Source organism: Elephas maximus, chromosome 8, assembly GCF_024166365.1.
Source record: "Elephas maximus indicus isolate mEleMax1 chromosome 8, mEleMax1 primary haplotype, whole genome shotgun sequence".
NCBI lineage: Eukaryota > Metazoa > Chordata > Mammalia > Proboscidea > Elephantidae > Elephas > Elephas maximus.
In genome coordinates, this window is record NC_064826.1 from 53,972,978 (window position 1) to 53,998,614 (window position 25,637).

The following is a 25,637-nucleotide window of genomic DNA, read 5'->3' on the forward strand; positions in this document are numbered from 1 at the left end:
TCTGAAATGTTTAGCATCTTATACCTAATGGCAATAATTTATATCAAGAATTTTCAGACATCTGTGATGTCATAGTTTATTTTTCTTAAGTATTTTTTGTTTTGTTGCAATGACTGTCACAATTGCATAGCCGCAACCTTTGAACAATGGTCTCTTTCAATAGTTTGTGAGATCATTTTCAGTCAAAAGCAGTGATTAAAAGTGGGTGCTTTTGTGTCAGATAAACCTGAAAACACTAGATTCTCTCTGGACCATTTGTTCCAATTTGGGCCTTGGTTTCTTCACCCATAAAATGATGGAAAATGATACCGACTGCCTGAGATTGTAGAATAATTACATGAGATGGTTTATGTAAAACTCTTAATTTTTTTTTTTTCTTATCACTGTTTCTCCCTAATAATGAACATTCATTAAATGGTGATTATTGATGTTATTTTTATCACCACTTTATTGTTACAGAAGAAACATAAAAGTTATTTTTAAGTAACTTTAAGAACGATTTTAGAGCTAACTATTTTTTTTTATATTTCAAAGAGCAGTATATATCAGCGTTAGGGAATACCAATCACCCTTAGTGAAAAGGAATGGGCAGATCTCTCTCGGTACCTAGTTCAGTTCAGCATCCTGGTGTCAGCCTCCCCTTGCTTTGGGGCCAGGAGGGTTCACCTCTTGGAGGAGGTACACAGGCAAGTTTCATAAGGAGCATTCTATGTTATGTGGGACACTGGTTCTAGGGTTGAATACTGGAGTTTTCTTTTGAACAAATCCCATTCCCTTCTTTCCAAGTCATCCAGATGACTTAAAGACACAGTATTAAACAGACAAACAAATGGTTTTGGTTATCTAAATGATAGCTCACACATGTTTTGGTTGGAAACCTACAGCAGCCTCTTTTCTCTTCTCTCTGGATTTTTAAATCCATTGTTTTCATCCAAACAATCTGCTGAACACTGCATCAGGTGGATCTATGTATTAACAGTACAGTTATCAGAAGCTTGCTACGGTAATGCTCAATGTCTGGAAGTAGGCATAGGAGCAGACTGTATGTGAACCTTGCCTGCCCCACAAAAGAATGCTCTGAAGTTTTATTGCAGTTTTTATTTATGGTCACAGTGATTCACCAACACTAACAAGCATTAAATTTTCACAGCACTCCTATCACTTTATTTGGCATGGGAAATGGTGTATCTGTGACAGCCTAAAGATGCAATTCCAAGTTAAAACTACCAATATTTTTTTTTTTCCTAAGAACAATTTTTTCTACTTAGTTGCTCTATTTTTAAGGTATACAACATCTTGTTTCCTGAAATTTATAAATTGTTTAGGATGTAGTTCTTACATTTCAGTAGATACAAATCTTGGTACAAAATGCACATTAAGAGGTTATTCTGTGGTATGTTGTAAATTGCTTTGGCAATTTAAATAAAGGTCCCAATTAGTGTGAATAGTAAGAACTTTGAAGCAAAGGACCAGTCAAGTCAAAAAATTATTATCCAGACTGGAATAGAGATCAGAGGGGTGTAAATATGTTTTCTATTGGAATTTCTACCACAAATGGTTCCTGCTTCCTGTATGTAATAGAAAACATACCATGAGTTTGATGTATAACTATTAAAAAAAAAAAAAAAAGAAATCATTTATTATCTTCTAAGACTTATGAGCTTATTTATTTATGAAAGATGGCATGGCAAACCACTATGGTGCCAGATTGATGTCTACAAGGGTCTGAAAGAGTGGCTTAAAAATGAGCACTTTTCCTCAAGGATAACAGTAGAAAAATCAATATTTGTAGACCAAGTTAACAACTTGTTTTCCCATGCCTAACATCTAAGACATGAGTAATATTTAAGAATGTTAAAAGCATTTCTTCAAGCATTTAATAGAATGTTCAGATCTGACCAGGAAAAAATTCTTAGCATTCCCTATTTTCACCCAACATTTCAAGGTCACTCTGACAATATTGGTTTATAAACTGGAAGCAGTGGCGTTGATGAAACTAAGTAACGGTCTGGAGTCATCTTTCCTAGGACACGCATTAAGTTCAGAGTGTGCAACATCCAATTTCAGTAGTGAGGATAATTGACCCTGGAAATTGGAGGGAAAAAAAGGCACCATCTGAGCCTTCTTTCATTATTACATAATAATGTCTAACCTTCAGCCATACAGTTGGACTACTTAAGTGGCGATATCAAGTTTCTTGGAAATATTTTCAAAATATTCTCTGATAATTAGGAACACCAAAGGAAAAAGTTAAGAAAACGTTACTCCAAAAAGAAAAAAAATATCAACTAATATGATGAAGCATATTAGTTCAAATAAAGCTGTATGAGTCTGTAGAAGTCATTTAAATGAAAAGAGTTAAAAGAATATACCTATAAGCAATGTAATGCCTTAGAATTGTGATACTAAAAGAGAGAACTAAAGGCCAAACCACACGCAGCCATCTTTACTCTATGTAGCTGCTATGCTTCATGAAGAATATTTTGATACATAACATATCAGAGTGCCCATAATAATAAACCAGCTTAGACATGGGTTATCTGTGGTTGGTTCCCCTTGACAGACCATAAATTTTCTTCTTATAAATGATTATGAAATAAAATTATCACTCTGATACTTAAGCTACAGCATCTGCCCATTATTGTCACATGAGGAAAAACCCTTTTTATGTTGCTTTCCTGGGCTAAATAAAACCACTTACTGTTAGGTACAATTTCAGTAATAAATAAAATTCCATAAAATTATGGGAACATATTATCATTTGATAATAATAACTTAGTTTTTGATAAGTTGTGTTCTGTACATGATATGTTCACTTTTTTAAAAGCACATTCAGAAAAGTCTCATTTCTTAATGTTCATCAACCAAAAACTCAATATCCTCTGCAAAAGTTTAAGTAACTTTTAAGTCAGTGCTCTTTCCTGCCTCAAATGAATAAGATGTAAGAAAAGAAAAAAACAAATTGTAAGCCAGTATATTTTAAAGTAAGTTTTCCTCTTCCTCAATCCCACCTGACGGCATCTATTTCATCCCTTGAGTTCCACTTTTCTGATTTGATTTACTCCTATCCCTGTAATTATCTTGATAAACAACTGGCTAGATGGTCAGGGCAAACAACCCTATTGTTATCTATAACTATTGGAGTATCTAGTCATCTTGCTCTTTCAACTCTCTTCTATTTTATACATCTTGGCCTGGTCACAGCTCATCAATCTTTCCAGAAGTCAAGGAAATAATAGGAAGTCAGAGACAACAATTAGTTTCTATGTCAGCAAGTGTAGCCATATTAACTAAAATGATTTACTCAACCAAATAGCTAATACACTTGAGTGGAAAAGGCAGTCATACAAATTGTCTTTTTCTCCCCAAATATAGTCTACTTATTTATATAATTGCTCCCACCATTATCCCAGCTATAGACTTATCTTACTTATACCCATCCTTCAATCCTCAGCTCTTATTTCACTAGTTTGTGAAGAATACTTTTGTGCTTTTCCATTATTTATGTACCCTGCTCTTTTCTCAATTGTCCTGCTACCTCACATTGTGTGTCATTCTTATATTTTGTATTAATGTCTAATATTTACTGCACATATGCCATGGTAAGCACTTTTCTTAATGCTTCATATGCATCACCCATGATACATTAAAAAAGACACCATCTAAGTTTCACGTAATCTACTCAACAACCCAAAAGGGTAGATATTAATATTATCTCCATTTTACAGACCTACATTGAGTGTTATTGAGGTATCTTGTCCAAGGCCTCCCAGAAATTAAATGTCAGATTTTAGTTCAAATCTCTGATTGCTAAACTCATGCTCTAAACTACTATACTGTACCGATTCCAATGAGACTGTGTTTCTGAGATGCGGCCTTGTACCTTGAATGTACTCAAATATATCAATTAAAGATAATGGTGATAATAATTTTTATGGTTTCATCATTTTCATTGAAAATATGAATGGCAAGAGAGGGAACAGATAGTTAACACCTCTTTTATGGCATGCATTTTACGCTCAAAAAAGTCAAGTTAATCAATTAGTACCAAAACTTAATCTCATACCATTTTCTTCAGCATGCCTGGGTATACTAAAATACCAAACATTTCAGGACATGTCCTTGATGCTTTTTCTCCTGCACACTATTCTTATTATTCATTCTACTTTCTTCACCTAGGATGCTTCCTATTCTCCCTCTCCCCTCCAACCCTGCCAGAAAGCTTTTTGACGCTTTTTCACATAAAGACTTCTCTGGTCCCTAATTTTTTAACCCACTGCGATCTAAGAATTTCCTGCATTCCCACAGTTCTTTGTTGAGATACTCTTTACCCACTACCTCATAATGTGTGTTTTGACACACTCTCTTCCCTTCCTCCACTGTATTTAAGCTCCTGGGGGACAGAGAGCATGCAATATTTATCTATGGATCTCCCATAATTTATACTGTTTTTTGTACAATAAGATTATGTAAATAATTTATAAAAAAACAAAAATCAAACCCAGTGCCATCGAGTCGATTCCGACTCATAGTGGCCCTATAGGATAGAGTAGAACCGCCCCATGGAGTTTCCAAGGAGCGCCTGGTGGATTCAAACTGCCAACCCTTTGGTTAGCAGCTGTATGCCACCAGGGTTTCCTAAAATAATTTATAAGTAATGTAAATTATAACTAATATTATAAAGCATATTAGTATTTATTAGAGGATTCATCAATGATCACAAAAAAATCATTGATCACTTGCATATGCCGATTTTCATAACTGGCTTCCAGAACCTCAGTATCAGAACCTTTCCATATAAGGCTAAATTAATTCACTGTTCCTCAAGTATACTATGAATATTAATGCCTCATGCCTCCAGATTGTGTACTTCCACCAGAAAGCTCTTCCCTATTTTTCCTTGTACAATATTCCTCATCTTTATAGGCCCAATTTAAAGGGAGTTAAATTTAATTCCCTTTAAAACATATTTTCCTCATGCTAAATAGCATGTCCTCGCATAATTAACAAATCATTGCCACCTCTAAACTTCACAGTATTTTGTTTTGTATCTGAATGATGAACCACTTTGCCTTATTGTGTGATGTACTCTCTCCAACAGTATATTGTAAGCTTTTTGAGAACTGGAATTAATCTTATGCATTTTTCTAGCTAACCAGAAAGTTGGCAGTTTGAATTCACCATCTGCTCCTTGGAAATCCTATGGAACAGTTCTACTCTGCCCTATACAGTTATTATGAGCCAGAATCGACTCAGTGGCAGTGGGTTTGGTTTGGTTTTCTTGAAAATCATTACGATGATTGATGTACAATCATACTTAGCAAAGACTTGAAAAAATTTTTTTTAACTTAAAGATATTTCCTGAATGAGAAAAGGAATAATACACAAACAAAAGTTCAATAATATGGAGATATACACCAAGACTAGAACCATAGACCAACCTGTGACAACGATACACACACATACGTACACACACGCGCACACATACCCTTCAGAGTTGACTTACACCAAGTTATATAATTTTTCTCTCTTCTAGCACTTTTCACATTCAGTGTCTTTAGTCAGTGCTTTTCTCCTTAGCTCCTCTGTTCCTAGTCATTTGTTTCTCCTCACCTTCTTTCAATACTGTTGTATGAAATAAACTCCAAATAGCAACCAGCATTGTCTAGCAGAGTGAGGATATGATTCTATTTTTTTTAATTTTATATATTTTTTAAAATATGGTGGTGTGAACAGTTAATGATCTTGGCTGCTAACCAATAGGCTGGCAGTTCAAGTTCATGCAAAGATGCCTCAGAAAAAAAGCCTGCTGATCAACTTCTGAAAAAAAAAAATTACTCTGACACTGGGGCTACCATTAGTTGCTATTAACTTGGCAGCAACTGGTATGTTATGAGTCAGACTGATACTGGAAAATAAGATCCTTCCACATATGGACTGTGGCTTTATCTCTGGTTCCCAGTCTTGCATAATCTCTAGTCTAAAACATGCCTACTGAATGCTAGATGGCATGTTGAGCCAAGGTTCTGGGACTATTTCTTTTACTTAAATATTGGAAATTTTACCTATGTACTTAGTAATAATATAACACACTTCTTAATTACCTTAATATGTTCAAATTAGTGGGACTTTATTTTGTCTATTTTTTTAATGAGCAAATTGGGAGTACCATGGCCCTGATTTTACTGTAACAAAGTATGATCTGTGCTTTTCCCCCATTGAAAATAAGATAATGTTTAAATAGTCATATTTGATTTATCTTATTTTGCTCTATTTTCTTTCTCTCCTCTCATTTGTGCATGTATGTGTGTATATGTGTGCACAGATGTGTGTGTGTGTGTTCAGTAATGCCGCTTTAAATATGAATTATTTCAGTATCTGGCTTTATATACAGCAGATGGTAAAAATATTTTAAAAGAGGTACAACACCAACATATTGAGGCTCAGAGTCTCACTGTTTTGAATTTGAAGAAAGGCAAACATTTTATTATATCTATTTCCTTTTCAAGAATATTTGATTCAGTTTTATGTGTTCAAAAATTATGAAATGTTATGAAACAAATATATAAGCAGAATGAGTATATTACAGGCAAAAAACAAGTTGATAGGCTAAAAGAAAAAAGGAAGGGAATCATTTACTATAATAAAGGATAGCTGTGTTCAATCTGAAATGCAATCCCGGACAAAAGTAGTTTTTCAGGGATAGAGTGACGTCATTGCGCATAACTACGGCTACTTACATTTAAAAATTACTTAAGGTAAAAAAAAATTTGCCTTTGAATATCGTATCCTAAGAAAAATGTAAAAACACGATGTAACACTATACTTCACATTTATTAGACTTTACTAAGAAAACACTAGTAGTTTTAAAAATTCATTGCTGATTATTTTTACATTTAAGCTACTATTCAAGGGCAAGTTGCTCTTTGTGATGTGGTTATAATTTATAACCAGAGACAGTCTAAGTTTTTAAGCTAAAACTATACCTCACCTTCACATATCATTTACATATACTGATTGTTTCCACATGTCTGGCATACGGTAAAATAGTTTATGAGCATTGTAATATGGCTAGAGCCACAATGAAATAAAATTCATCTTTGTCTAGAGTACCTCAAATTTATTCATGCTGGTACTTAAAATGTTTTCCAAAAGAACTTTGTCTTCCAAAAAAAAAAATCCTTTAAAAGCTGATTGTGGTTAGTGTCACCTCCTTTTCAAACGACGTCTAGATTTCACAGTCTGGCTTCTAAGTGTCTTCTGTTAGACAAAAGCCCCTTTAAGTTACTCTCAACATGTTCTTCATTCTATTTACTAGCTGCAGTCTGCAAGTTTATTTTCTTGAGTGACTGAATATCCTTTTCCTGGAAATGGGTTATTTGCAATCACAGGTGATTCACAGAATTGGTGAGAAAGACTCAGACTTTATATCTACAATGTTTCATTCAGACTTGGGGACATATTAAATAGGAATACTGTGTTAATTCCTGTGTGGATTCAATACTCCTTAAGCTGTCAGGAAGGATGTTGTGTCTTCATGGACTGAGTCATTACAAAATAATATTCAAGGTACCCATTACACAATTTGAGAGGATATGCTTTAAGTATAAGAGCAAATAAAACTAGTCATTTCCTGGTTATTTTTACTGAATTTTAAATGACTTACTTTGGTACATGTTGAAAACACGAATTGGAACTTATAGTCTGTGAGATGCAGCCAACCCTTTCCTTAAGAAACAGGTGCTTCCTTGCTTAGCCTAGCTCAGTAAGTATTTGTGGCCAGAAGACCTAAGAATCAAGTCTTCTTTCATCTCTGCTTTCATCCTCATCACTAGCTGTGAAGCAACAGATCAACAGTCAAGACATTTAGCTTCACCTGTGTAGGACTGAGAGGTCTAATGTAGGACTGAGAGGTCTAATGTAGGACTGAGGGGTCTAATGTAGGACTGAGGGGTCTAATGTAGGACTGAGGGGTCTAATGTAGGACTGAGGGGTCTAATGTAGGACTGAGGGGTCTAATGTAGGACTGAGGGGTCTAATGTAGGACTGAGGGGTCTAATGTAGGACTGAGGGGTCTAATGTAGGACTGAGAGGTCTAATGTTAGGCGAACCTATATTTTAATCAGTTGTTTACTTGAAACACTACCTTTTTACAAAATCTCCTCAAACCTTCACTGACTACTTGGAGGTTGACAAACTTCATGTTTGTAAACATTCACACTTTTATGTTACATGTCTTTGAAAAACACACGTTATAAAAATAAAAATTGTGGCTTGGTTTGTATTATTACTATTAACCGAAATCACAAAACAATAGCTCTAGGATACATGTGTGTATACCAACTTCAAATGACCAAAACACTGCAATGTGTACCCTAAGTCAATAGTAATCTGCCTTCTTCACTAGGCTAAGATTCATCTTGTCCTTGTAAAATTTTTATGCCAGTCACAAAAAAAAAAAAAGTTTTTTTTTTCATAAAACTAAAACGATATCCATCGATTTTCAAAAGGCCAATAATCAGATGCTTGAATACTCTAAACACAGCATGACGTACTGTTCAATACAACTAAATACTAATAATATTATTCGATATATGTATTTTAATTGGATATTATTCCGTGAATCGAAACTTTATTCTTGTGGAATTTGAAAAGGGCAATAAATCTAGCTGTTTATATGGGGTACACTAGAAGCATTCACCCATTGTCCCCATCTATAAAGAAAAGTAAATAGTATCAAAAGAATGGTATAATATGAACATAGGTGCATCCACTTGGGTGAATGCAGCCCATAGTCTGCATTACGTGTGGTGCAGCTCAGTATTGCAGGCCGAGATCTGTACTAAAGAAATAAATTAGTAGAGCATCACTATTTTCACTTCCTTGTATGGCATCTCCTCAAAACAGATTCTTCCAACATTAACTTGCTGATGTGTATACAGTTGTGAACAGAAGTCCTGTAATAAAGTATGTGGTTTTCTCCAATTTGACAGTTAAAAGAGCAAAGCCAATCAGATAAGTATTAATCTAGGTTCTGGTGAAACAACAGTGGACCTTGCCCTGCTAAGTGATTTCATAGTTGCTGGAAAGAAACTTTTTAAATTATTTGGTCTCAATGTATTGTTACATTAGAAATCTTTCTGAATAAACTATCTGGATTAGGAAGTTGAATGACGGAGAAAGGATGTCTGCTCTGTTAGAGTGTGCAAAAGAAGCCTTCATTCTGTTCTGAATGGGCATCTTGGGAAGCAAAAGAAGTCTGAGACTCTATTGAACTTGAACACCGAGAAAGAAAGAAACTCCATGGCTCTGGGCCAGTGTGTGAGAGCCTAATAGGGAGCTGGAGTCTTAGGAGTAGCTGCTCTGTTTCAGCACATCTTCCAATTTTATCTAGTTAGACGCAAGTGCCAAGTAGAGAATCCCTGAACTCCAGCTTTGGAGGAAAAAAAAAAAAATCAAAAAAATGATGAACCCTCATAAGATAACTAGTCAACCGAAACAAATTAAAAAATTTTGCTACCCATGATGATGTCTTGCTTTGCTAACGTAGTGACATCATGACATTGTAAAATGTGTATAAGATTTCTGATCAGAAGTTCAAAATTTATCCTGTTATAAACCTCAAAACACTTTAATGAATTAGTATGAAGTAGAATATTTTTAGACAGATAGTTCAATCTTAAATTACACTCACTTATTGGATTTTTAAATACTACACTAACAGAAATACTTCCAGTTTTTTTTTTTTTTTAGTGTGACTTTCAGTTTTCTGGAAACATAACAATATATTGTTTTACGTAAGTAAGAGTAAGCTACGCATCCAGGTATGAAGTTTTTGCAACCGAGGAGAACAGGGTCATTACTGAGGCCCAATTTGAACTGTAACCATTTGTTTAAAAATCTCACTTCGGCATCTTAGATTATGACTTTGTAACTCAGAACTCAAGGCAGACCCCCAGGTTTTCAGCTTCCTGAAGCATTGCTCTGCTCATGTCACTCATTTAGAAACTTAAAAAAATTTTATCATCTATAGGCTAAAGTTTAAATCCTGTTAACTTCTTTTTTGAAATTTGTCATTTTTTTCATATCTGAACTACTCTATGGCTTTTAATGACCTTTCTTCCAATTAAAGATTCCAATAATCCATTTTTATAAACCTTCAAATTATACTGGGCCATGTTTTGTACTGAAATTCTCCATATGTATTTTCTCACCTCTGTTTCTTAGCCTTCTCACATGGGATAATAATCTTTACTCATTCCTGAAACTACTTCATTCAAGAAATAGTTAATAGGGACCTATTATGCATAACCACCACCCATCTAGTCAGTTTGTCATACTATGGTGGCTTGCGTGTTGCTGTGATGTTGGAAGCTATGCCACTGGTGTTTCAAATACCAGCAGAGTGGACAGGTTTCAGTGGTGCTCTCACACTGAAACAGACTAGGAAGACAGTTTTAGCACTCTACTTAAAAATCAGACATTGAAAACCTTATCGATCACAATGGAAGATTATCTGACTCATTTGCCGTGGACATGTCATCAGGAGAATCAGTCGCTGGAAGAGGACATTACAGTTGGTGAAGTAGAAGGCCAGTGAGGATGAGGGAGGTCATCAGTGAGATAGATTGTCACAAAAGTTGCAACGATGGACTTGAATATGTCAGCTATTGTGAGGATGTTACAGAACACGGCAACATTTCATTCTGTTGTACATAAGGTCACTGAAAGTTAGAGTCAACTCCATACCAGCTATCTATCAAATTGTGCCTAAGATGCTGTACTTAGCTTGACTGGGAATACAAGATAATAAACAACAGGAGTGACTTTAAAAAACTGAACACAAAGTGCCTTTTCTCTCTCAACATGGTTAAGTTTCTTCAGGACAGTTACCACATCATGTTTTATACATCTTTGCCTTTTCAAAGTCTTGTTACAGGAGATACTCAAGTAAGGTTTATTGAAAAAGACAGTATCAGTAAAGAACTGTGTGAGAAACGGACCCAGGAAAGAAAGTTTACTGATGTGAAGAGGAGAAAAGAGTACTGTGTCGAGGCATGGTAGGGACTGCAAGATGAAGACAGTTTCACTTTTTAGTTACTATCAGTGATTCTAAAAGGACCCCGATGGTACAGTGGTTAAGTATTCGGCTGCTGAGAGGTCAGTGGTTCGAACCCACCAGTTGCTCCCTGGAAAAAAGAAATGGCAGTCTGCTCCGGTAAAGATCCACAGCCTTGGAAACCCTATTGGGCAGTCTGCTCTGTCCTATAGAGTCACTATGGGTTGGAATTGATTCGACAGCAATGGGTATGGTTTTTGGCTTTATCGGTGATTTATCACTCCCTAGTTGCAGAAATTTTAAAACTTATTGTTCTTGAATTCTCCAGGTCTTTGCCTACATGATTAATTATTTACCAAACCTAATGTTTCTATATTTGTAATTTCTCCCAGCCTCTCTTTCCCAATTCCATTGTCATTTCCTCAGGCAGGCATATATTCTCTCATATCTGAATAACCCCAAATATTGTCTTCTGCCTACAAAATTCCTTTATGTTAATTTTTCTTATAACCAAACCAAACTCAGTGCCGTTGAGTCAATTCTGACTCATAGCAACCCTACAGGACAGAGCAGAACTGCCCCACAGAGTTTCCAAGGAGTGCCTGGTGGATTCAAACTGCCGACCCTTTGGTTAGCAGCCATAGCATGTAACCACTAATCCACCAGGGTTTCCATTTTTCTTATAGGTCACGTTAAAGAGTTTGGGCCTTATTCATCACACAACAGAAATTTAGACAGGAGAAGAACATAGTCAGCAATGAATTTCAGAAAAAATTATAGCCAACAATGACAGAAAGAAGACACAATAATTAAAGGTGGCCATTGCTATAATATGGCAAGTAATATGAGGGTCTGACCTAATGCTAAAGGGCAGATTTGAGAGATAGACTCAAGAGGCAGAAGCCACAGGACATCGCAACTGGTTAGGTATGGGATGGGCCTTAAAAGGGAGTGACAAAGATGCAAAAGGCTGCTTTATCCCTTTCTGGTCCTCCCTTGAGTAACGTTTCTCCCTCACAACGGTCAAGGAGATACTTGGCTACCAGTACCAATGGTTCTGGCAGGGACCCGATAGAAGGTCCCAGATACAATGGGAGAAAAATGTAGAACAAAATTCAAGTTCCTAAAAAAGGTCAGACCTATTGGACTGATAGACACTAGAGATACCTCCCTAAGATCCCCTTTGAACTTGGCACTAAAGCTACTCCTGGAGGTCACCTTTCAGCCAAATAATAGACTGGCTTATCAAATAAACAGTATCACTGGTATGTAATGTGACCCCTTAGAAGATCAACTATATGAGACCAAATGATCAACACTTACCCAAAAGCAAAAATGAAAAGGCAAGAAGTGGAAGGAAACTAGATCAATGGAAACAGAACAGAACGGAAATAATGAGAATGCTGACATATCGTGAAAACTGTAACAATGTCATGGAACAATCTGTATAAAAATTGTTAAACGGGAACCTAATTACCTGCGTAAATTTTTACCTAAAACATATAAAAAAAAAAAAGTCAATAAGCCTAATTTGTTTGTCCCTCAACCAATATTTTTTTATAGATGTAAAGCTGGGGCATTTAGGCCAAAATACGTGAGAATCACACTTCTCTGTACTAGGCACAATGTCTAGTTTAGATCGTTAGGTGTATGTGTTTATAAGGGGACCATTTTGTGAAAATTTAAAGTGCCAGAATAACTTAATTAAGAAATCGTCAATTTTGTTTACTCTGTTATAGACTGAGGAAACCCTGGTGGCATTGTGGTTAAGAGCTACGGCTGCTAACCAAAAGATCGGCAGTTTGAATTCACCAAGCGCTCCTTGGAAACTCTACAGGGCAGTTCTACTCTGTCTTATAGGGTTGCTATGAGTCAGAATTGACACGACAGCAGTGGGTTTAGTTTTTTGGTTTTTAGTTATAGACTGATATGCTAAAAATTAAACTTTCCTAACCTCCTCCCGAGAGAAGCACAGGACTTTTTATCTTTGAGGCCTGTGATTTTTCCATACCCTTAGGGGACAATTAATAGGATTTTGTTTTCAAAAGAACAGCCTTCAAGGAGATTTATTTGGATGGGCCAAGAACTCAAGATTGAAGACTCTGTACTTCCAGAGAAAAAGGGGTTAGTGCCCAGAATCAGGGAAAAAAGGGTTAAATGTTTCAAACCTCAAAAGATAGAGCACTATTGTAGCAAAAACCAAAAAACCCAACCCACTGCCATTGAGTCATTCTGTCTCATAGAGACCCTACAGGACAGAGTGTAATTGCCCCATAGGGTTTCCAAGGATTGGCTGGTGGATTCAAGCTGCTGACTTTTTGGTTAGCAGTCAAACGCTTAACCACTGCCTCACCAGGGCGCCACTATCGTAGCAGGGCATCAGAACTGTGTCCTGTTCACATTCTGCATCCTGAAGGTGGAAGGACCTTGGAGTGGAAACTTATACACACTTGTGGAATAAGACACAAAGCGTTATGGCCCGGAGCCAGGGTGATGGTGAGGCTCAGTGAAAGAGGCATCTTAGCAACTTCCTAGGAAGTGCCTAAGAGAGAACAGAGAACCTGGTTAATCAACAGCATCATGCAGGTGCTCTGGGAAGTTAGGTCATCATAGATTGGAAGAACACAGCCAATCTTGAACCACTTAATATCTGACACCAAGCAAAAGGAGAGACCCCTCACCCCTCTGCTTCCCCCCAACCCTGTGATAAGGCGACTGCCATTCCATTCTCTGTAATTCCCAAAGGTACTGAAATCTAGAAACATAAATATTTGTGACTTTTCTTGTATTTCAGTGGCTACACACACACACACAACATATAAACACATTCATGTACACAGCACCTCACCTGTACATAATTCTGCATATACAAGGAATTATACTATTATGACCAAAATTCCAGAAGTTGCTTTTTGCAATTTGTGTTGCAAAATACCACGAACCTACAACCTTGCCTGATATATTAAGAAATGTTCTAAGACTTTCCTTTTCTTAAGCAATCCAGAGAAACATCCTGAATGATGACAGAGTTCTAAGTGAATTAAAATATATACAACACTGTATCTTAGTCTGATTTTTAGTGTCTGGGGTCTTAAAGGAAACCCTGGTGGCGTAGTGGCTAAGTGCTACAGCTGCAAACCAAAGGGTCGGCAGTTAGAATCCACAAGGCACTCCTTGGAAACTCTATGGGGCATTTCTACTCTGTCCTACAGGGTTGCTATGAGTTGGAATCGACTCGACGGCACTGGGTTTGGTTTTGGTTTTAGGGTCTTAAATGCTTGCAAGCAGCCATCTAAGATTCAACCATTGGTCTCTACTTGTCCAGAGAAAAAGAGAAAGAAGGAAATCAAACACTCAAAGAAGAATCTAGTCTACAGGATTAATAATCTACACAAACCAAAGCCTCATCTACCCTGAGACCTTAAGAGCTAGATAGTGACTGGCTACTACTACTGACTGTTATGATCAAGGCCACAATAGGTGGATCCTGATAGAATGGGTGAAAAACATGGAACAGAACCTCAAATTCTTAAATAAAAAAAAAAAGGACTTACTAGACCAGTTGAGACTAGAAGACTCTCTAAGATACTCTTTAAATCTTGAAACAAAACTAGCCCCTGAGATCACCTTTAGATAAATAACAGGTTGCCTCACAAAAATAAAGAATATCACCCATGGATACTGTGCTCCTTTAAAAAATTACCTATATGAAACCAAATGGTCGACAATTACTTTAAAACAAAGATGAGAATGTGAGAGAGCAGGGTAATTAGATTAATGGAAACAGAACCAGAAGGGCAATATTGAGAATGTTCATGCATTGTGAAGGATATAACCAATACCACTGAACCATTTGTACAGAAATTGAATTGGAACCTTAAATTCTGGGTAAACTTGTACTGAAAACATAATAAAACATTATTTAAATATATATATATACGCACACAGAGTATATGACTTTGCATTTAGAGGTATAAAGTACTAACAGAAATATATATTTAAGAGGGTATTTTAATACCCAAGTTATATCTAGATGTCATAGGTGTCTTCATATTAAAAACGAAAAAAAAAAAAGATTCATAAAATAGGAATTCTCTTTTAACAATTGTTAGTAAATTGGTTAAAGAAATTACATAAAGCAGAAAAATAAGAATTAACTAGGGAAACAAGAAGAAACCAGCATATTAAACCAGTATATTTCATAATCTCAAGGATCTATAATAATAGCGTTTTACTTATTGGATAAACCAGCTCAACTTTCCCTTCTTTTATCCTTTGGCTGGAAAGAAGCCTGGCTCATGTATTTTATAGTCAAATCCCCAAAAGGCAAGATGGATTAGCTCAAGTGTCCACTGTAAAAAAGCCCTTACAAGTTTGCGCCACTTGTCATTCTGATCCCATTTCCAGTCAAACCTATACAACTACATATTAATCAAGCAAAGTCCCCAGCCTGATAGGTAGCAGTTTTAAGTTACCCTTAACAAGAAGCTTTTAAAAAGTACATATTTTGTTTCCATATTGCACTTGAAAGCAGGAAAAGATTATATAACCAAAAAACCAAACCCGCTGCCGTCGAGTGGATTCCGACTCATAGCAACCCTATAGGACAGAACAGAATTGCCCCATAGAGTTTCCAAGAAGCACCTGGCGGATTTGAACTGTCGAACCTTTGGTTAGCAGCCATAGCACTTAACCATGAGGCCACCAGGGTTTCCATAACATCAAAAAAAACAAAAAACAAAAAACATAACATTATATAGGTTATATTAAAAAAGTAGCTGCTATCCTAAAAAAAAAAAAAAAAAGGTTTTTATAGTGATTACCATTCTTCCCTACTCTTTGTTATATTCTTCTCATCGTTTAAGACCCATGTTCCTTTGCCCTATTTTTAAAAGCCCCCTGAATTCTTTAGATAGGTGTGATATTACCTTCCCCAGAAGTCCTACTATGTTCACTTAAGAATCTATTAATTCATGAAGAAATCCACTAAGATTATCTTAATTTTTTTTTTTTTTGCTTATTTTCTTATATATTTGTTTTTGTTTAGCAGTTTAATTATATATACCATCACACCCAGTAGATATATTTCTGAGTGTGAGGCACAGGCTTATGTTTGTGTGTGTCCTGCACATGGGATACAAGCAGGAAGTACTTATTAATTATAATAATACAAGTTTGCATAGCTAATGAAAACCTAGGTTTATTTAAACTAATTCTTAAAGATGATTGGCAGCAGAGCAGATTCCATGCTCTTTAGATGTCAAATTTGAAGGTATAATTTAAAAATTTTGGTCACTTATAAAGGTTCATAAGCACTTGTACAGTCTAGATTCAATCACAGATATAGACGATTGTGTTTGACTCTTCCCAACTAGATTCCCTAAGGTTGGGACTAGGCTGTAATCATTTTTTTTTAATAGCATATGATTTGTACATGTCAGAGCTTATGATAGCTGTCCTACTGTCCTTTCCTTATGACACTTCTACCTTGTCCCAACACTAGCATATTTGCTTAAGAATTCAGCATCAAGCACTGTACATTAATTTATATTCTAAATATCAGTTTGCAGATCTATAAATGGCATGGGGAAATCAGTTTAATTATTCTCCCCTATCCAGTCCATGACATAAGATCAAGATTTTAAACAAAGAACTCCATGTGTATTTTGTATATTTACACTTCACCAAAGATTCCTGTGGCTATTTCCAATCTCAGCTATGGTCCTGAGCAAGTGGGTCCTCCGGATCAAGAGCCGAGAATGGAAATGGGTGTTATTCCCAGGCTATGGAGCTCAAGAACAAGGGAAGAAAGAAGCTGTTCTGGAAGGGTAAGGAGCAACTGGTGATCTTGGTAAGTGTGGGAGAGGAAGCAAGGAAAATCTGAAATGCTAAACGTAGCAAATTGTCAGAAGAAAAAGGCAAGATTGCTCTCAAAGTGTAGCTTAAAAGAGCCAATTTAAATCGATAAACGATTACACTTTCAACTTTGTTTGGTGGGGCTGATTTGATCTACATAAATATTCATATACAATGAGAGTGAGGATGAGACATTTTTCTTTATTGTCGGTCACTATTTGGTTTCAGAATAGTCTCGCTTTCTTTTCTGGCTGTTTAGTAAGACATGCTCACAGAATAAAGAAAATCAGGCTGTTTTTCCATGTGAATGAAACAATTCCTCAGCCTGGTTCCTAGAGTCTTGCAGGTTGTATGTGTTGTTTTATAATCTCTCTCACCTGCAGGCAAACAAACATGGCCAGGATACTTTGGGAACTCAGTCCTGGGATAGGCTTGGTTCAGAAGGAGGTACTCTTTGTGGAGAAACCATTGCTCGTACATCCTCTGTGCACCCCTTAATGCTTATGCCAGCAGCTAACGCTATATTTTGTTTCTCAATGATGTTAAAATGCACAATTCACTTACAGTGACTTCATTTATTATGAACGCGCATTATTTTGGTACTCAATAACAAATATTTTGTGTTTTAAAAACAACGTGCGTCAAATGAGGCACAGAAATCAGTCAACAGCGAGTGAATCTGCTAGCCATCAAGGATATAAAGATGAAAAGTAATACAGATCTGGCCTTGAGGACCCTACAATTTGGCTAAACAAAGATGATTTACTTAAGTAGTTTTACAGACTAAAGAAGTCATTTGACGTATTCAAATAGAAGTTTCATTTAGTTTGCAGATGAGAGCTCAAGTGGATGATGTTATATTTTATCTAAAGACATGTTTACGATTGCAGCAACAAATTAAAACTACCGCATGGTTTGGACAACACTGTTTTCCAGGCCACATCTCTCTAAGAGAGGAAATGCAGGTTTACTGAGTCATTCAGGAGGTGACAAGACTACCTGAATTTGTGGTCCTTTTAAATTTTATCATATGCTTGTAGAATATGAAGACCAAATCATTCTTCTATGTATCAAGAGAATTTTATTTTTTGCTTATCATCATTCCCTAATTCAACTATAAATTGTATTTTTTCTTATCCGAGTTTGACAGAGTCCAGCTTTGTTACTATTTGGAAATACTGTGTGAATTCCCTGCTTACACTGATGTTTATGTCTTGGCAATAGAAGGAGATAGTAGCTGGAGACATTCAGACTTATTTATGTTATCTAGAATTTATTGATTTTTCTATATGTTTAATTGTGATAATTTAAAACAACCTACAAAATGAATCATTCTTTTAAAAATATACCAAGTGCAATTTTCTAAGCACTCTTTTATCTTCTTAATTAGCTATTCTCCAATTATAAATGATGGTGATAAAATGAGACATGGCAAGCTGTGTCATTTCTGTTAAGGATGTTTCATAATTCAGGCTTAAAACTGTGTGTGTATATTAAAAAACCTGTTGCTGTCGAGTGGATTCCAACTCATACCGACCCTACAGGACAGAGTAGAACTGCCCCATAGGGTTTCCAAAGAGCTCCTGGTGGATTCAAACATAGTCCTAGCTCTTAATCACTACACCACCAGGGTTTCCATATATAGAGACAGAGACCCTGGTGGCACACTGGTTAAGCGCTGGGCTGCTAATCAGAGGGTTCGCAGGTGGAATCCCACAGCCATTCCCCTGGAAGGAGATGTGGCAGTCTGCTTCCATAAAGATCACAGCCTTGGAAACCCTATGCGACAGTTCTACTCCATCCCATAGGGTCACTATGAGTTGGAATGGCCTCCACAGCAATGGTTTTAAAGATACACATGTTATACGTTGTTTTTGTTAGTCGCCGTGGAGCTGATTATGACTGTGGCAGTGTGCCATCTGTGCAGAGCAGAACTGCTCCATTGGGTTTTCAAGTCTGTGATCTTTCAGAAGCAGATCACTAGGTCTGTCTTCCCTAGGGCCTCTGGGTGGGTTTGAACCACTAACCTTTAGACTAGTAGTTGAGTGCTTAACCGTTTCTACCACTCAGCCGCCAATGTATATACATACATATATACATACATATATTTTTTATACATGCATAATGTACATACATATATATACACCTATATAATGTCCCTCCATAATTTTAATTGTTACTATAATTTCACTAATTAATTTGCTTTACATTTTAGAGCAATTTTGCATACAGATTCTAATTCAAGTTAGTTTTTTAAACATGTAACCATTTATGTTTTCAGGATCAAAATGTGCCAAACATGTATGCAAAGAGCACATCAGGGCCTTTAGGAAGTTTCTAATGATTCTCTTTTGCTCATTTTACATCTTACGATTCTTGCACCAGTCTTTCCAAACTTGGCTTCCACAGGTTACCCTGTGTGTATTAGCTGTCACAAATTGCTAGTGCCACCTATTAGTGGAAGCACAGAACTGCAAATCATGATAATTCCTTTAAACAGCACCTTAGGAGTCATGAGGGATAAAATCCACCCCAAGAGTTGCACTTGTTCTAATTTACGTTTACAACTACAGGTAGTTCTTAACATAAGTTTTAACGGGATGCACTAAACTTCTTTGAATATTGCCATGAGTTTTGGAGATTTTACCTATAACCTTAAAATAGCAGCAACTGATCCTTTTTTCATAGACCTTTTTCAAAAAGGTTTGGTAAGACCAATATCTCATTCAATTAATATGTAATGCTTCATGATATAATATCATGACTTTGTACATGAGAGTTGTTAGATAATGGTCAATTCAAAATGCATATTAGCACTGGTCTCTCTAGAAGATTTTAGAAAAATTCAAATATAAATTCCATTTAGGACAGTCTTGCCTTTAGATTTTAAAACTCTCCAAAAGATGTGATATTTTGACCTTTAGAACTGTGATACATATGTGTGTCATTGGACTTAAAAGAGAAAAATTGGGATAAGAAGTCAAACCATGCAATTTCTTACCACTCTCTTTGTGTTCATAACTTTAAAATAGAAAGTACTTAAAGAACACATTTAGAAATAGGAGGAAAACAAGATGCATAATTTAATCCACAATACAATTATATATTCACACTAAGCACAACTATGTCATGCTTTGCCATTAGTATTTTATGTCTTGTTTTTGTTACTAGGAGTACATTCGATCATATTAATTCATTCTAGTTAAATTTGTTCCTGAAGATTCCTTAATTATATTAATTCTTGAAATATAAAACCTAAATATAATTGACCAAAATCTGCTAATTATGTTGATTATGTGTGGTAACAAAAAAAAAAAAAAATCACAAAGCAAAGAAAAATTAGATATCATAAATCTACACAAAATTTATTTAGCTAAACATCTAGGTATTACAGATCACGAGCAGTAGTGGACATTTGGAAATGATTCATATGAAGGGAAAAACCAACCTAGGAAATAAAGTTAGAATTGGAAAAAAATTCTCTTCAGTATTCATATTTGTTTAAGCTAGTAATAACGGAGTGTCATTATCAAAATTTGGTGGGCTAGTGGTTTACATGGAATGGTTTTGTGGTCTCAGTTATTTTCCTATTTGCTAAAATCTATATACTGCATAAGTTAGTATTTCGAAGGTCAAGCTGGTTGGCAGCTTTAAGCAGAGAAGCCACAAATTGGATGGAGACTTTCACTAGCCCTCATCTGGTCTGACCAGAGTTGGATCACAAGATGTGTGACTGAGTGTTTTATTATTTTGCTAGGACATACTTGTTGAGTGGATGAATAAGTAGTTCCTGTTTTCACTGTGTTTAGATTCAAGATTTCAGAAACAAAATACGGTATTTAAATTTAACAGAATTTGAGAAGAAAAAGCCATGTCAAATCAGAGACCTGCTACCAAATATGCAGTGACCACATTTGAAAAAAAGGTTGTGTGCATTTTTAGTTATCCTATTGCTCCCCTACCCTTCCTAAACATGGTGCATTTTAAGTGTGAGGATATTTTCAGTATAAGACATATTCCATCCTATCTATACCATTATGTGAATACCAAGATATCTATGGAAACTTTTCATGGGACTCAAAAGATCATACCCACTCTACCTTATAATTTCTCTTTGATCTATAAGATGAACATCATTTTATTATAATAAATTTTTATTTATAATTTTATTGTAAGTCACAACTGTAGATTGGTGGGAACATTACTTTTCTCAAAATATTTATCATATCTAGCATAAAGTTATATATATGTGTACAAATATATATCACATACATGTATATATAAAAAACACTACTTTGGAAGAAACAAAGTATAATTCTGAAAGGAAGTCAGCAAGTTTAATTCGTAAATAATTATTCATAGCAATTAATTTTTAAAGTAATCATAACATATTGAACAAAAGGTAAAGACAAAACTTACAAATTTTACTTTAGAATTTTAAAATAAACATTATTTTCCATGTCAGAAGATGTGGATGAAAATGTCTGACTAAATCGATAACCTCGTTATTGCCGTAATTAAACAACTTGACTTGGGCGGGGGGTACTTTTAAAAAAATGTAAAAAGAAAGCCTTTAAATGTCTTCCATTTATTTAAGTACTATTTGATAAGAAAGTCCTTCCTATGAAGGCAAGGGTAAAGGCATTTATTTAACCTTTGGATTCCCATGATCACACTGAGAATTGCACGTGTCTTTAAAACTGAAGGGCACAATGTTGTGGAAAAGCTCATTATGTTGAGTGTGGGATGTTTGTCATTTGTTTAAAACTCAAAACCTAAGGTATTTCTTTGTGATTTCCCTAGATTTTTCTGAAGACTTCATTGTACAATACATTCCAAATAAAAGATTATATGATTTTCTGTTACATGAGAAAGGTGAAATTTGGCAAGTTTTGTAGCAGAAATGAACAGTAATGCACCACTTTTAAAAAGAAGCATGTGAACAGTTAGCTGTATTACATATATTTAAGGAAGGCAAAAGTATCTCTGAGTGAATGTTTCTTGAGGATAATTTGTATGTGACTGCTGAGATTTGCAGAGTTCTCACATTTGCTTCCCCCACAAGGATTCTAAATCAGGCTGGTTCAGAGGGAAAGCTAGCACACCCATTTTTCTAATATTATCACTTCTCCAGATGGTCCTGAAAACATCTACTGAAACCCTTTTTCCTAGAAAGTGAAGAGGTACCTTATTAGATATGGACGTGTATCCACTACAAAGGCTGCTTTCTTGTCTTCTTTTTCTTTCTCATTTAACATATCAAATCTTTTTCATCTCCTACTAGGCAAGATGACAAGTGGAGAGTAAGTCACAGTGATTGCCTGAAACTTCATCTTGGCAACCTGAGCAATGAGAGAGTTAATGGTGGATCTTTGAAAACAAGTGACCATGGGAAATTAGGGTTGGCAGGGATTTAACTCTTCACGAATCACGCTGGAATATTTTTAAGAGCAATGCCGTGGATGTTTTAACCATGTTTGACATCTATTTAGAGAGGAATAGAAATAGCTTTTTTTTAAAATCTCTATTATAGTTAAGAAAGAAAGTACTGACAATGGGCTACCAGGTGTTTGCTTTGGCAGAGCAAGTAAGACACGAAAAGGTAATGACAGAACAATAAAATGACAGAAGAAAAATTGCCTGATCCATTCTTTTTATTTTTCTTGCTGTTGTTCACTTCACAGTTTGTTTTACCAAATTGCCAAGTTCTAGGTCTACCAATAGAATCATTATGTAGCTGTTGGGAAGTTTTTAATTTAAAGGTAAATAGAATAATTCTAATGGATGCCACTGCTGAAAACAGTTTATAAAAACAATGTTAAGTATATACATCTTGTCAATATATACACTTTGCTTCATCAGATAACTTTAAAGCATGTGTACAAAACAAAGGCATATTCTAATTAAATGGCATCTTTTTCGTACATAGAAAAAATCAAGGCCTCTATAATGGAGAGCAAGCTACTACAATGAAAATAATATTTCTTGTAAAATAAAATGGCATCATTCTCAAATTTTATTTCATTTTACAATTTATTTAACACTTAGACAAATATCTGCAAACCCTGTAGTTTTTCGGGGTGTGTATTTCATGATCTCAAGCTTTATATTCTAAAATTATGCTATATAGTCACTCACACCTTCAAGAACAAAAGTTGCATGTAAAACTTACTCATAAAGGATACAAACTTGGATACACTGAACCACCAACCCAAGAATTGTGTGGTGGCACCCTTTCAAGGAGTGAAAATAGAAAGCAAATACTAATGAAAACACAGATGCCACGTTATCATATACTATGGAAATAATTTAAAGATGGTTACTAAACAGAAATGTAAATATAGATTTAATTAAATACTTAATGAATGCTTTATGATTATTTTTAATTGTCTTGAATCAATGAGTAAAACTGCCACTCTGCTTGCTGACATATAAAATCTATTCTCAATTTAATACTCATGAAGATATTTTGCCAAGAAATACATATACTGGCCAATTCAATGTATTTTTACCTAACAAGTACCAAGTCCAAACAAACACATTTAATAGGTGTTTAATTTTCTAATTCAAAGTGTGAAAATTACATTTCTCTTCCCTATTTGGGTTCCTCATTCACACTAGAGCATTCAGAAAGAGATGTTTCTCCTAAGTGAAAATTAAATAAAATATTTTCTGGCATAAGAGGAATGTACAGTAGACATCTCTACAGAAAGATTCAGTAATTTTCTTTCATATTACAGGCTAAAAATAGAACATAATTGGAAGCTTCCCACTGCCCCACCACCCCCAATTCTAGAAATCTGAGAATCACAAGAAATCACCTTAGGGAGTAAAACTACTTGAGTTAAAACAGTTTAATCTTCAACTCTATTCGAATAAATATTCTCTGCCTTTGAAAGTTGTATGTGTCATTTTGGAATCTGTATCAGCATTACTTTACACATATATCCATAAAACCTATCTAAAGAAAAGTAAAACAAATATTTTCTTAAAAATCCTCATTAAAAAGAAAGTACAAACCTTAAAGTTTAACCAAATAAAGTATAGCAAGCATGTGATAAAGCTTTTTTTTTTCTTTCTTTCTTTCTTAAATTTATACTTTTTTAAAGGGGGAACTGCACACCACCAGCTATGCAACCAGAGAGTGAGGTCTCTTCAATTCTCACTGTAGGACATATGGAATTAAATAACATTTTATTTCAAAGGCTTTAGCTTTACCCCAATTAGCCAAATATACTGTCTTCTGTATAATCATAACAGAGTGTAGAAAACTAGTCTGTTCTCTCCAGTTTATATTCTCTTGGCAAACCATGATCTACTGCTTATGTTAAGCATCTGATTGTCAGATTTGAGCAAGCTGAATATTCATGATGAGGGTTAACCATTTGATGTCTAAAACTAAGAAAATACAATTTCTCCTAATAATTATTATAGGTGAGATAAGCACATCTACAAAGAGACCATTTTTGCATTAATATATATTTTAAATATTTTAATATAAGTAAAGTCATAAATTAACTGAACATAAAATATGATCACATATACAGATCACCATATACCAGGCATGCATGCAGTTCTTCTCAGCAAATGTGATTAAATGTTCTTTGTTTGCATTTAAATTGTCAGATATCAAACACAGGGCATGCTTTTATTCAGAAAAAAAAAAGTGTTTAAATCATCTCGGAAAGATCCTGGTAATCACATAGGTTTCCCAGGTTGAACTAAAGGTTTGATGGTTTGGGTTGGGGAGGGAGTTCAAGGAATGGCGTGGGGACGGGGGAGGATGAGAGAGCTAGCCAAATAAATGAAAAGAGAAAACAAAGATTTACCTTTATAGGATAATTTCAGCCTTGGTACATTGTTCTTCCCGTTTTGATAGTTTGCTCTGGCTGTGAGTAATACTCCCCAGAGGAGACAGACAATCCTAGTGAAGCAGCCCATGCTGCAGACGCTGTGGGTCCCTACGCCGCCTCAGGCTTTCCTCCCGTATTGTGCAGCCAGAGAAGTTCAAACAATCTGGAAACTGGAGGTAACAGGTGATTTAGGTCAGTTTCATTCATAAATGCCGACAATCAAGACCTCATGGCAACACTAACACCTCTTCTGTAGCAGTCGCTGAAGCACGGAAACTTCAAACCCTCAAAAAAAAGAAAAAAAAAAAAGAAAATCGAGCCAGGCACCGGATAATGAGGCACAACTGTTGTGTAGAAAGGAAAAAAATTAACAAGGGCTGCTGCAGTGGTGCTTAAGAAGCTGTTCCTTTTATCTACGCTCCTCTGATAGCCGGTGGCGGACTGGACTCTAATCCTGCTCTCTGCTTCATTCGGCTCCGGGGAAGCAGAATGAAAGGGAAACAGAGAAAGAGAGAGAGAGGAGAGGGGGAGGGGGGGGGGGGGAACCGTGAGCAGCGCGGACTTTTCCTGTACACATGTAGGGAGAGATGACACAAGATCCCACAGACAGGTTTTCCCAACACTCACTAGACTGGCTGACAATGGGAGAACAGGCGAGCTCAACCCACTTCCCTTCCCTCCTGTCACACAACACATGCAAAAAGCATCTCGCGGAGATTAGAGCCGGGAGCAGAACCCTCCAGCCTGCCTGTGAAAGGCACGGAGCTATAAATTTACTTCCCAAGGCAAGCGTTGTTTTATAGCCATTTTTGGGGTGCAATTTTGATTTTAAGAAAGTCTTAATTCTGCTACCTACATAATTTACAATT

The 25,637-nt window shown here is 35.7% G+C and overlaps 1 protein-coding gene across 1 annotated transcript in view; it reads right to left on the reverse strand.

Annotated features, from left to right (window-relative positions):
* SEMA3A (semaphorin 3A) overlaps window positions 1-25,241 on the reverse strand; it is a 231,667-nt gene extending 206,426 nt beyond the window's left edge. Inside the window, exon 1 of the mRNA XM_049894021.1 lies at window positions 24,745-25,241. Within this exon, the coding sequence (XP_049749978.1) occupies window positions 24,745-24,856 (112 nt within the window). The 5' untranslated portion in view covers window positions 24,857-25,241. The remainder of the gene's footprint in view (window positions 1-24,744) is intronic.
* Between the last annotated feature and the right edge of the window lie 396 nt (window positions 25,242-25,637).